This window comes from Squalius cephalus (assembly GCF_949319135.1).
Source record: "Squalius cephalus genome assembly, chromosome: 10".
NCBI classification, from domain to species: Eukaryota; Metazoa; Chordata; class Actinopteri; order Cypriniformes; family Leuciscidae; genus Squalius; species Squalius cephalus.
Genome location: NC_137131.1, coordinates 41,423,016 through 41,436,795, shown reverse-complemented (window position 1 = coordinate 41,436,795; position 13,780 = coordinate 41,423,016). Strand labels below are relative to the sequence as shown.

General features: G+C 35.9%; 1 protein-coding gene across 6 annotated transcripts in view; it reads left to right on the top strand.

Moving 5' to 3' along the window:
* Positions 1 to 13,780, top strand: part of st3gal3a (ST3 beta-galactoside alpha-2,3-sialyltransferase 3a) — a 54,578-nt gene that overhangs the window by 12,973 nt on the left and 27,825 nt on the right. For 4 of the 6 annotated variants that reach the window (XM_079882923.1, XM_079882921.1, XM_079882920.1 and 1 more), the window contains 2 exons: positions 7,118 to 7,160; positions 9,481 to 9,573. In XM_079882923.1, coding sequence (XP_079739049.1) covers positions 7,118 to 7,160; positions 9,481 to 9,573 — 136 coding nt within the window. The remainder of the gene's footprint in view (positions 1 to 7,117; positions 7,161 to 9,480; positions 9,574 to 13,780) is intronic. The other 2 variants (XM_079882924.1, XM_079882925.1) reach the window with 1 other exon arrangement.

Genomic DNA, 13,780 nt, shown 5'->3' with positions numbered 1-13,780 from the left:
GTCACTAACCTGTGAGGAATGTTGTGTAGTCCCTATCAGCCGTTTGTTGTAGTCCTTAAAAAGCGATTTCTTTAAAAGCAAATATCTCCCTTTGCTTTGAACTTTGAGCGTTGTAACTTTGCAGATGTTGTTTATGCTCAAACAGCAACATTACACACTAACTAAAGTTAGAAAAGTCAAATCATAATCAACCACCCCTTTAAGCGGAAGAGTTGATCGGTTCACGTGCCGTTATTCTCTTGAACTGAGGTGCTACAGCGATCTGTCACGCCACAATAAAGAGCACCAAAATGGTATTTGAATTAAATGGAATGGAATATTTGAATTCCATAAAAAATTGACAGAATTGAAAATCTGCGACTTTTCGTTTGATATCAAAAGAAACAAAGCTCAAAGATTATTGTGATTTACTGGATGGGAGGTGCTGTAAATGTTTTGTTCATTTATCAACTGAAAACAGACTAAATTAAGAATTGATTAAAATCGAGAAATCCAGTTTTTTACCCAGCCCTAATTTTTATATACACATACGCGTTCAGTAGTTTGGGGTCAGTAAGATTTTTAAAGAAGTAAGAGTCTTATGTATTTATTTGAACAAAATATAGTGTATTATAAGTAATATTGTATTATTTATTTAACCATTTACCAGTTTAATATATTTTACAAGTTTATTTTTTTATCAAGAAACATTTCGGATTATTATCAATGTTGAAAACGGCTGTGCTGCTTCATATTTTTGTGGAAACTGATACTTTTTTTTTTTTAGGATTCTTTGATTAATAGAAAGTTGTGCAACGAATGCGCATTTATTTAGAATTGAAATAGTTTGTAACATTACATTTCTTTACTGTAATTTGATCAATTTAATGCATCCTTACTGAATAAAAGTATTCATTTCTTTTAAAAAAAATCTTACTGACTCCAAACTTTCGAACATTTATATAAAACTATATATATATATATATATATATATATATATATATATATATATATATATATATATATATATATATATATATATATATATATATATATATATATATATATATATATATGTATGTGTGTGTGTATATATAATATGTATATGTTATATATGTATATAACTATATATTTTGGAGAAAAATTGCTTATTTTCTCAAGCAACCTAGTCCAAAACTTAATAAAGGATTTAATCTCCCAACATTATGAATCTTCTCCATTGCGTTTCTAGTACTTGAGGAGAATCCCCCTGCTAATTCAATACAAAGACATCTGTCGTGCTTCTGTCTGACTTAATGATAATAAAGTTAATAAAGATTTATATTTTTCTGTTTTTAGGCCTATATTTTTTTTGCCAGATCAAGAACTGGTGAAAAACCCTGTTGAAAAAAGTAATCGAACTGCAATGTTTTATGATTTCTACTAAACATATATCTATTGTAAATACCATTATTACAATGTTTCCCATATTAAAATCGATAATAATCAATATTAATATAACGATAAGTGTAGCCTACTGATAATGACTAAATCATGATTAAATCATTAACAAAGTTTCCAATAAGATAAGGTCTATAAACTATATCTGTGACCTGCAAATACTTTATTGGTGTTTAAACTAATATGTTCACAGTAATACAGGTATAAACATTTACAATATACACCTATTGCACGTTTTCAAAGACAGCCATTAGATGTGTCAGCATGTCACAGATGCCGTCAGTAGAGCTTAAGCTGCCCAAGATTATTCCTACACACACACACACACACACACACACACACACACACACACACACACACACACACACACACACACACACACACACACACACACACACACACACACACGCAGTGATAACAGGTGTCAGGTAGCTGACAGAAGCACTGTGATCTTTGTGGATTTCTGCTGTGAACTAACACTTGCTGCTCCTGCGACCTCTAACGGCGGTTTCACACTGCACTTATATCTCAAGATTGTTGAAATATCTGATACACTTCTAACTTACAAACATTACCCATCATAAACATCTTAAAGATAATTCAAATATCTGTAATAACAAACAGCAAACTTCTTAATAGAGACGTATTGTATATGAGCAAATTCTCGAAAAAAAAGTAAAAAATTCAACAAAATCATGCACATCATAGTTGTCTATACTGTGTGTGTGCTATATTAATCTGTCTATTCTATTTACCTATATTGAGTTGAGTTGTTCGCTCGTGGGCCAGGGAAAGGTTGTCAAAAACACTTTTAAATGACTTGCCATCGGCACCAAGAGCCACTGCAACTCCATCCATGCTTTTCCCTTTGCCTGCAAGTCTTTATAAAGCACATTATGTGGATCATAAATAACTTTATGCTTCTCAACCTCCACGATGAGACGAGTGTCGTCCATTATTGTCGTCTTTTCAGGGGCACTCTGAAGACCACCGCCTGTGACGCCACGTGCTTTTGTTTATGATTGTCAGCATGAAGTCAGCATTACATCTGTTCTTATGTATATATACAGTGAGGAAAATAAGTATTTGAACACCCTGCTATTTTGCAAGTTCTCCCACTTAGAAATCATGGAGGGGTCTGAAATTGTCATCGGAGGTGCATGTCCACTGTGAGAGACATAATCTAAAAAAAAAAATCCAGAAATCACAATGTATGATTTTTTACCTATTTATTTGTATGATACAGCTGCAAATAAGTATTTGAACACCTGAGAAAATCAATGTTAATATTTGGTACAGTAGCCTTTGTTTGCAATTACAGAGGTCAAACGTTTCCTGTAGTTTTTCACCAGGTTTGCACACACTGCAGGAGGGATTTTGGCCCACTCCTCCACACAGATCTTCTCTAGATCAGTCAGGTTTCTGGGCTGTCGCTGAGAAACACGGAGTTTGAGCTCCCTCCAAAGATTCTCTATTGGGTTTAGGTCTGGAGACTGGCTAGGCCACGCCAGAACCTTGATATGCTTCTTACAGAGCCACTCCTTGGTTATCCTGGCTGTGTGCTTCGGGTCATTGTCATGTTGGAAGACCCAGCCTCGACCCATCTTCAATGCTCTAACTGAGGGAAGGAGGTTGTTCCCCAAAATCTCGCAATACATGGCCCCAGTCATCCTCTCCTTAATACAGTGCAGTCGCCCTGTCCCATGTGCAGAAAAACACCCCCAAAGCATGATGCTACCACCCCCATGCTTCACAGTAGGGATAGTGTTCTTGGGATGGTACTCATCATTCTTCTTCCTCCAAACACGTTTAGTGGAATTATGACCAAAAAGTTCTATTTTGGTCTCATCTGACCACATGACTTTCTCCCATGACTCCTCTGGATCATCCAAATGGTCATTGGCAAACTTAAGACGGGCCTTGACATGTGCTGGTTTAAGCAGGGGAACCTTCCGTGCCATGCATGATTCCAAACCATGACGTCTTAGTGTATTACCAACAGTAACCTTGGAAACGGTGGTCCCAGCTCTTTTCAGGTCATTGACCAGCTCCTCCCGTGTAGTTCTGGGCTGATTTCTCACCTTTCTTAGGATCATTGAGACCCCACGAGGTGAGATCTTGCATGGAGCCCCAGTCCGAGGGAGATTGACAGTCATGTTTAGCTTCTTCCATTTTCTAATGATTGCTCCAACAGTGGACCTTTTTTCACCAAGCTGCTTGGCAATTTCCCCGTAGCCCTTTCCAGCCTTGTGGAGGTGTACAATTTTGTCTCTAGTGTCTTTGGCCAGCTCTTTGGTCTTGGCCATGTTAGTAGTTGGATTCTTACTGATTGTATGGGGTGGACAGGTGTCTTTATGCAGCTAACGACCTCAAACAGGTGCATCTAATTTAGGATAATAAATGGAGTGGAGGTGGACATTTTAAAGGCAGACTAACAGGTCTTTGAGGGTCAGAATTCTAGCTGATAGACAGGTGTTCAAATACTTATTTGCAGCTGTATCATACAAATAAATAGTTAAAAAATCATATATTGTGATTTCTGGATTTTTTTTTTTTAGATTATGTCTCTCACAGTGGACATGCACCTACGATGACAATTTCAGACCCCTCCATGATTTCCAAGTGGGAGAACTTGCAAAATAGCAGGGTGTTCAAATACTTATTTTCCTCACTGTATATATATATATATATATATATATGTATGTGTATATGTGTGTATATATATATATATATATATATATAATGTATATGTATGTATGTATGTATGTGTGTGTGTGTGTTTACATTATGTGTGTGTACTATGTATAATTATTTTGTATATATAAATACACACATGCATGTACATATTTAAGAAAAATGTGTTATTAATATATAAAATATTTATATATAATATAAATTATGTATAAATATACATTCATTATATACATGCAAATATTTCTTAAATAAATACATGCATATGTGTGTATTTATATATACAAAATAATTATACACAGTGCATACACATATATTATGTAAACACAAACTTTTATTTTGGATGCGATTAATCGCGATTAATTGTTACCCAGCACTAATAATTACATTTGTTTTCTTTTTAAATTGCTGAAGGTCATTTGATTGACTGTTTAAAACACAGTGGATATCATCAATGTGCTTTTTGGGTAAAACTGCGGTGTATTTTGCTCATGATCAATGCATTGTCACTTTAATTCAGCGTGAGAAAGGATCTTGGCACAGCTGCTTCTGCTACGCGCTGCTTACGCTTTGCTAACGCGCGCAGTGTGAGACTGGCGTAATGCAACACCTCTGCTATCGCTGATGCAGCGGCCAGACGAGCATCATGTGCATTCACCTGTCCCAGAAACCCTGAGCTCTGCTTTCACTCTTTCTTTCTAAGGTTATTTTATCAAAAATGGCCTTGACTTGTTTTTATTTTCAGGGTTTCCGTTTGTTGGAAAGTAACAAATCTCTGTAATATCCTTCTGTTTTGAACTCTCAACATGATGACGTCACGTCACTGTTCTTCATGGGTTATGAAACATTATTACTGGGTTCAGTGAACTATAATGTTGCTTGTCTGCAGCACTTGATCTTGTGCTTGATGGCAGTCAGACCTTTACAAATATGACTTTATAAACATGATTTTTAATCTTTTTTTCATTTATCTGCTTACGCAAGTTAATAAAGATGTTTTTTAGTTCTGATTGCATGTCATACTTGTTGTTCTGTTATGAAATATGAAAATACTCTTTTTATTCTCACACAAATTCCAGCTCCAATCAATATTTCATGTCTTTTTAATGATTGTCTGACAGTACGTAGTTTCATTTAAATGGGATCTATTATGCCTCTATTGAAGTCTTAGCTATTCCCAGAATGTGTCTGTGAAGTTTCAGCTCAAAATACCCCACAGATCGTTTATTACACCATGCTCAAAATGCCCCTTTTTGGGTGGAAGCAAAAACATGCTGTTTTTGTGTGTGTCTCTTTAAAGGATTAGTTCACTCAAAAATGAAAATTGTCATTTACTCACTTTCATGTTGTTCCAAAGCTGTACAAATTTCGTTTTCTGTTCAACACAAAAGAAGATATTTGGAAGAATATGGGTAAATTTCTGTTCCTCACTGACTTACATAGAAGGAAAAAAAGGAAGTCAGTGGTGCCCCACCACTGCTGGGTGATTACATGATGACACAATTTTTTATTTTTGGGTGAACTATCCCTTTAAATGCAAATGAGCTGCTGCTGGTTACGGTGGTTATGGTGAAAAATCGATCATTTTGACCCATACAATGTATTGTTGGCTATTGCCACAAATATACCCGTGCGACATGTGACTGGTTTTGTGGTCCAGGGTCACATATAACAAAAGGAGTGGTCGTATTTTTACCATTATAGGGTGGTTGTGAACACACACTGGCGAGTGGCGACATAAATCTGTTCAAACACCATGCAAAAGTGAATTTTGCATAATAGGTCCCCTTTAAAGTTTATAAAGTGTTTGGCCAGAAACATACTTAATGCAAGTACGCAAATGTTTGACCAATGCTTTGCAAGTGCACATTCCTGGTGTAGATACTTAATTCAGTTGTTATGTGACATCACACACTTATAGGAATGGCTACTTGGAGGGTAAAACAAGGCTTTCCTTCATTAATTTTGTACTAATGGTGCCTTCACGTGCTATGGTAATTATGGTAAATACCAAAAGCCGACGTGGAAAATGCACATGAACACCCCCTCATGTGGTATTTTCCACTGGGCAGCTCGTAGAATATTTTGATGCACGAGTTGCCGAGATGCGATAACCTTTGACCTTTTCAAAATGGCGGAGAGCAACGCAAGAGTCGTGAATACTGTTAGCGGATAGTTTTTGTAGCCTATACAATGTTGTGTCATTAACAATTATAATATAAAGCATTAACGCTCAATTTTCAACTTCGCTGCAATTTCCTTGGTTCATATTTAATCATTTTATGTCGTTTTATTTTTTTTTTATTATTAATTATGTTCTAATAATCAGAATAGCACCACATTTACGTTTTTTTTGTTTTGTTTAGTTTTTTTGTAAAGATAAAAAAGATACTCTACTGACACAGACCTTGTGGGTAATGACAACAAAAGCACTTGAACACAACACACTGGTAAATACCAGTTCACAAGTGGAAAATATCATCTTTTGCATAGCACATGAAGGCAGCATAAGTATGTAGTAAGAAATGAAAAGTCCAAATTCTATAAAGAAACACATTGACTTTAACCAGCTATCTAATCAAGATTCTTTCAAAACTATTGCTCTACTAAGGCTAAAATGCTATGCATACTTGCATTGTGCAAACAAATGTGCTCTGCAGTGTTTGCATTTACGCTTTTGCTTCCTAGCTATTCAGAGTAAATGCAGATAGCTTATGCAGTTTAGCTGAAGATACATATTAAATCTTGTGTTAATATTGTTTTTTGTGCTACTGTCAAAAACGTACCGCCTATGTTGGTCTATACAGAGAAAGCAGACACATTTCTCACATTTCTTTCTGTTTAACTACAAGACTAATCTCTCTCTTTCCTTAACAACAGAGATTAATTTGTCAAAATATTTCCGTCCCTTCCTATTGGCATTAACACGCTGCATCTCTCTCTCTCTCTCTCTCCTTTCTCTTGCAGGGTTATAAACTGTTGATTTATTGTATTTCTCTCTCTTTAGAGTACGACAAGCAGGGATTCGTTACCAAGCTCGACAGAAAACTGTAAGTAACGCATCGAGTGTGTGGGTTCTACATGAGCGTAAGGTTCTGTTCCAAAACCGAGTGAGTTTTCTACATAGGCAGCATTTCTACGCACACTCCTAACGAGAAAAGTTATTAAGAGCTATTTAAAATAGCATCACATATTTTGCTGAGGCAATCCCAGAAGGTCTGCTCAAATAGAAAATCCATTGGTTTTACATATAATTCATTAAATACCAAAAAGCCAAAATTTGTATGAAATGTATTTTTATGCATCTTTTTTTGATCACAGCCACAGTTCTAATGTTTATATTTCAACAACGAACTGGAGTAGAAACATAATTGATTTTGCAATTTAAATCTTTATTTACAACTCAGTTTTTACTTGAGCGTTGATTCATTAAATAAATTTGATTGATTAATTCATTGATTATTAAACAGAAAAAAAGTGCTTCATTAGTAATAAATGCTCATGTGGTAACTATAATGTGCTAACTATAACATATGATGCTTACATGTTTCATATAATCATTTACAGAGTTCAGGTTACAAAGTAAAGACAAGTAATACAAGCCTGTGTGTTTTAACATACAGTTGAAGATGCGCTATTTGTATGACACAGAATTGTTGTCTATATAGAGTTTTCCAAAACGTTTCATTTCGGTTAGTTAGGATGTTGCCTTAGAAGTCAGCTGCCTATGTAGGGCAAGACTGCTCACTAGGTTTTGAAACAGATCTTTAAAGTATGCATGTATGTTTGAGTTCACTTTGGCCTGTACTGTCCAGCAATTTGTCTCTCTTAATAACTTGGCCTGTTGTTTATTTGAGCTTTACTTTGGAAGGATAATTAATGGCGCCCTAAAGCATTTTTAAAGAATGATGTCTTGGCTCTCATCCAGCCTTGTCTGCTTTAACAGTCCTGATTGTATCTATATGGGAGGTCCGTTTACCCGAAATAAAACATGGCTCGACCTCTCTTATTACCATTAACGCCCACCTGTGTAAATGGCACTGTCAACAGGTCATCTTTATGTGTCCAGCACTCTCAGTATTGATGTAAACTTACTAGAAAGTTTCCATTTGCCGGCCTGTGAATTAGTGGGTTTATACTGGCGCTTATATAAAATAAACGACTCCTCAAACAGGTTGTCATGTCGTCGGGCAGCCTTTATCGCTGTACATCCCCCTTCTCTCCAGACCCCAAAGCATATAGGAAGATTCATCTGAGAGTTTCGTTTTATGGATGTTAATATGACCAATATGAAGTTGATTCATTCCCAGGAAAGTTCATTATCTTCAAATAAATATGCTCTGGAGCATTTTGAATTAATTCCCCTGATTTTTCTAGGAATTAAATGTTATGTTCATTTAACTTCCAACCATCTATGGAGCTAAATCTGTATTGCGCATATTTTAGATTTCACAGAATTATGTGGTTTTGATAACTAGTACCAGTTAAGTTTTTTTACACTACTGTTTAAAAAGTTTGAGTTTAAGATTTGTAATGTTTTTTGGCGGTAAAATCAGCATTTATTTGATCAAAAATACAGTAAAAACATTACTATTGTATAGTATTATTAAAATTTAAAATGACTTTTTAATTTTTCAGCATCATTCCTCCAGTCTTCAGTGTCACATGGTCCTTCAGAAATCATTATAATATAATGATTTAAACGTTGTGCTGATTAAACCATGATCAGGATTCTTTAATGAATAGAAAGTATTTACTGTCACTTTTGATCAATGTAATGCACCCTTGCTGAATAAGAACATTCATTTCTTTACATTTTTTTTTTTTTTAAATCGTGAGGCCCTAAACTTTTGAATAGTACTTGTTGGGAAATACAACCCTCCTGTCACTTTGGATATTTTGATGGCCACACAAATATTTGGACACTTAAGTCATGCATTTATTGTGATTAAAGACGGCACAAGCTCAATTCACAAAAGAAAGTTTGTTAGATTTAAAGTGGCAAAAGATTGTAGTGTTGAAAATGAAGACTCATAGTATTGTGACACTGGTTGTGAACCGTTAGAGGTGTGAGGTGATGCACGTTCATAGTAAATGTGATGAACTGCACATGTTCACTGTGCAAAAACCTCTGTGTGAGCTTGTGAAGAACTGAGCTCATACATCCACTACATGTGCAACATTTCGTTGCGATTGCCACTTCCTGTGACATTTGGTTATGCAATGATTTTCACATTTTAAGAGTGACAGAGCGGTCCAAATATTTTTGGGGCCACCATATGCCTGATCATAAAGGTTCAAGGATTTGCTGTTTTTATCCTCTTATCTTGTCCTTTGCATTCAAGTTGTTCTTCTGTCGTTGGTTCACAGGCCCCTGGAGCTGCAGTATAAATACGGTAACCTCAGTAAAGGAGAGTGTAAACCGGGTTATACAGAGGCCAAGATGACATTAATCTATCCAAAGTAAGCTGATCTCACCATACATTGTGAAAAACAGGAAGTTCACAATATCAGATATTATATTAAATTATTATAAATGCGCATGCGGACACGCACCTCGTTCTTCTGCTATTAACAACATGGTTTAGACTTAGATGAATAAATTTGACATTAAGTTCTGGAACATGAAAGTAAAAAGAGTCCATTTGATTTCATGTTGACCTTTCTGAGAAATTGCAAGATTTCTTTATTGGTTCTGCACTGGCAATGCTAGTCAGTTACTGGTTATTGGTGCAGGTAAACCATGAAATCATCTTGAAAGAGGCCAAAACCATTCTTATACTGGTAACCAGCTATACAATGGTTTTCAGGAGTGAGAACAAAGAAAGACACTTATCACAGTTTTTTTTTGTGTGTGTGTGTAATACTTGTCCTTTCTTTTTATAAGCATTACTGTATTTGTGTTGTGTAGTTTGTTTTAAACCCATTACACAGTGAGGATGTTTTGCCATGCAATGCTCTTGAGAGGAGCTCAGAGTGGCATAAATGAAATATTTCTTTCCCTTTTAAATAATTGAGTGTTTGAGAAGATTCCCCACAGTGAATGCTCTTTATGTGTTGATTTAAGGCATATTTCACTCCACAGAGCGCATCACTAGCATCAGGATCTTTTTTTGGGTGTGCTGTGCTCCTCTGGGCTCCCAGTGCGTGAGAGAGCTGCGCTTCTGATTCACACGACTGACACGCAAAGGTTTCGGTTTGCCGCAAGAACCTCTGAGATTAATATAAACCACAGTTTATGGATCATCAGAATCCTTCCAGGACTCTTCACTCCTTTGAGGCTGAATTTGAGAGCATAAGAACTGAGTGTCAGAACCAGAAAGGAAACGTCTTCTGCTGGTTCTGCGGAGTCTGAATTGACATTATTTGTTTTCTGGTTCCTGGTTGAGGTCATGAAAACGCATATACGCACAATAGGATAAAAACGGCAAATTATTTATTTAATATTTTTTGTGACAAAATTACATTTTTTATTATATACTCTCCCTCTCCTGCTCATACAGTACGGACACACACTCACACAGAAATGTGTTGTCAGCGCTGGCTGCTCTGATGATTTTATCAGAAAAATAATAAAGCTACTTGACATTTGTGACCCTGGACCACAAAACCAGTCACATAGGTACATTTTTTTAAACTGAGATTTATACAACGCTGAATAAATATGCTTTCCATTGATGTATAGTTTGTTAGGATATGACAATATTGTCCGAGATACAACTATTTGAAAATCTGGAATCTGAGGTGCAAAAAAATCGAAACATTGAGAAAATCGCCTTTAAAGTTGTTCATTTATGTTCGCGATTGTGCTGCATTCACTCTCAAAAATAAATGTTTTATTTATTTATGGTAGGAAATTTACTAAATATCTTCATTGAACATGATCTTTACTTCATATCCTAATGATTTTTAGCATAATTTTGACCCATACAATGTATTTGCGACTTATGACTAGTGTATGATCCAGGGTCACATTTCTCACTAGTGAGGTGTTAACTGCAAACAGCTTTGCTACTAGTAGAGACGCTGTTGAACACTGTTGAGAGACGCACACACTCGGGTAATTAGTCTGCTGGCATGAATTGGCAACGTAGGCGTGGGATGAGATGCTTAAGAAATTGGCCTTACAAACAAGAGCGTTTTACGGACAAAAGCCTGACAAATGTCTTGAAAAACAATATCTGAACAATGTCTTGATGCGTGGTAACCGTAGTATAAGCGGAGTAATTGACTCCGGTCTGTTGAATAGTAAGTACATATACTAACGTGTCACCACGTCACCTTAAAATAGTGTTACCAGTTTTAATCATCTTTAAAGGTATAGCAAACATCTTAAAGGGGTGGTTGATTATGATTTCACTTTTCTAACTTTAGTTAGTGTGTAATGTTGCTGTTTGAGCATAAACAACATCTGCAAAGTTACAACGCTCAAAGTTCAAAGCAAAGGAAGATATTTTCTTTTATAGAAATTGCTTTTTAAGGACTACAACAAACGGCTGGTAGAGACTACACCACATTCCTCCCGGGTTAGTGACATCACCAACCCTAGAATTTACATAAACCCCGCCCCCTGAACACGATTTATTGATTATCAAGACAGAATATGCTAATCAGTGACTAGAAGATAACTACACATAAGCTACATAAATTCACCAACTAACCATTCAGAAATGTCCTGTTGCTTCTACATGTTGTCACTTCTTCTTGAGTCTCTCCATCATTGTCTGACTCCGGTTTGAACATAAAATGCTAAAAGTTTTTGAAATTTTCAGTGCATGTGTGTGTGAGTGCAAGCTGTTGTAGCTCCGCCCTCTGTGCCGGGAGCAGCAGCTCATTTGCATTTAAAGGAACAGACACAAAACAGTGCGTTTTTGCTCACCCTCAAAAAGTGCCAACTTTAACATGCTATATAAAATATCTGTGGGGTATTTTGAGCTAAAACTTCACATACACACTCTGGGGACATCAAAGACTTATTTTACATCTTGTGAAAAGGGCATTATACCAACCCTTTGATGATAATTTTAAGAGGTCTTAAATTTGGAGATGGACAAACAGGAATTGCGATATGGCTTAATGTGATTATTAAACTTCAAAAGTATGATTTTATCCTAAATAATATGAGTAGTGCATATTTCAAAGTAGAAAAATAGCACTTGTTGCATGTTCTACATACAAATGTTGGACAATTTTACAACATTTTGGTTGTAAGAGTACATATTTTATTTCCATCATCTTTTGGAATGAGCAGCATGCAATAATAAAGCATAGACATTTCAAAATAAGAGTCCATGTGAATCTCAAGCTTGTTTATAAATAAAAGTCCTGCAAGTCACTGGAGGGAAAGATGGCATTATTTAACACATTCAACAAGTAGATTTGACTAGTATCGGCACAATAATCATTTTATTAAAGTTTCTATATTCCTCAAAAAATATATTTGGATAGAAATATTTTGCTTGTAAATGTCTCCTTGTATCCCTTTAAGGACAAACACATTATTTGATACATTTTCATTGCGCTCCTGAAGTTTTCAACTTGGGAGGAAAAAAGTAAAGTCAAGCCCTGAAGAAACACACTCTGTGTCCGCTTTGTTGTATGTTGTGAGCAGGTCAAACCTACATTTGAAGAAGTTGAAACACCTGCTGAAACCTTCATTTTCAACATTGGTTCTGTGAAAATATGGCCCTTAAAAAAGAAGAGTGGAATATGTGCAAGAATAATAAGCTATATGAAACTCACCCTGAAATTACAAACAGACTTTTTATCACTCTTAAAACTAGACTTGTGCTTAAGTCTAAGCACACAGACTTGACTTAACTTAAGCACACAGACTAAACTAGACCAACTTTATGCATGTGTTGTAAGATTCCCTTATCTGTTAAACATATTTTATTAGATTGTCCTGGACTTAATACAAGAAAAATGCTCTTTTATGAAGTTACCTCACTTATTTAGTAAGATTATACCTGAAAAGTTTTTTTTTTTTTTTTATCATATGTTAATTTAAAAATCTTGTATAATATGACTTGCTGTTTTTGTTTGTTTGGTTTTTATTGTATTTATATGACATTTGTATTTTGTAATTAAATTTTTACCATGAAAATAGCTTTGAATGCTGACATGGCACTAAATAAAATAATCTGAAATCTGGCCTTTATTATGGCATGAATGGTTTAGGCGTCTTGTATGCGGTAATCCTGATACTCATGAAGGGTCGGTTCACTAACTTTTCTCACAAGCGTCGTATGCTTTTGGAAGTTGGAGCCGGTGAGAAACAGCGGGAGTGTGTGTCACCTTCACTTAGGCGGCTGGGATGTGAAGAAGCGCAGAGTATTGTGGTCATGGGAACTGGAGAACAGCGCACCACCTGTGTCATTAGCACATTACACCAGGGGTCGGGCAGCTGTGAATGACGTGAAGGACGTGTTCAGGTGCTGTTTTGTCAGCCAGTGAAATGTTCAGCGTAGTTTGGGCTGTGGATAGTTGTATCAGGTGGACGATGTTGACCAAAATCAGGGCGTTTCTCCATGAAATACAGCTTTGCCAGGTGGTGTTTGTGTCTGGAAAGCGAGATTAGCTGTATAAATGATTGTAGGTGTTGGTTCTACACAGCGCAGAACAATAAAGCCAATTATTTTTGACCTGTTGTTGGTCTCATGATGCAGTT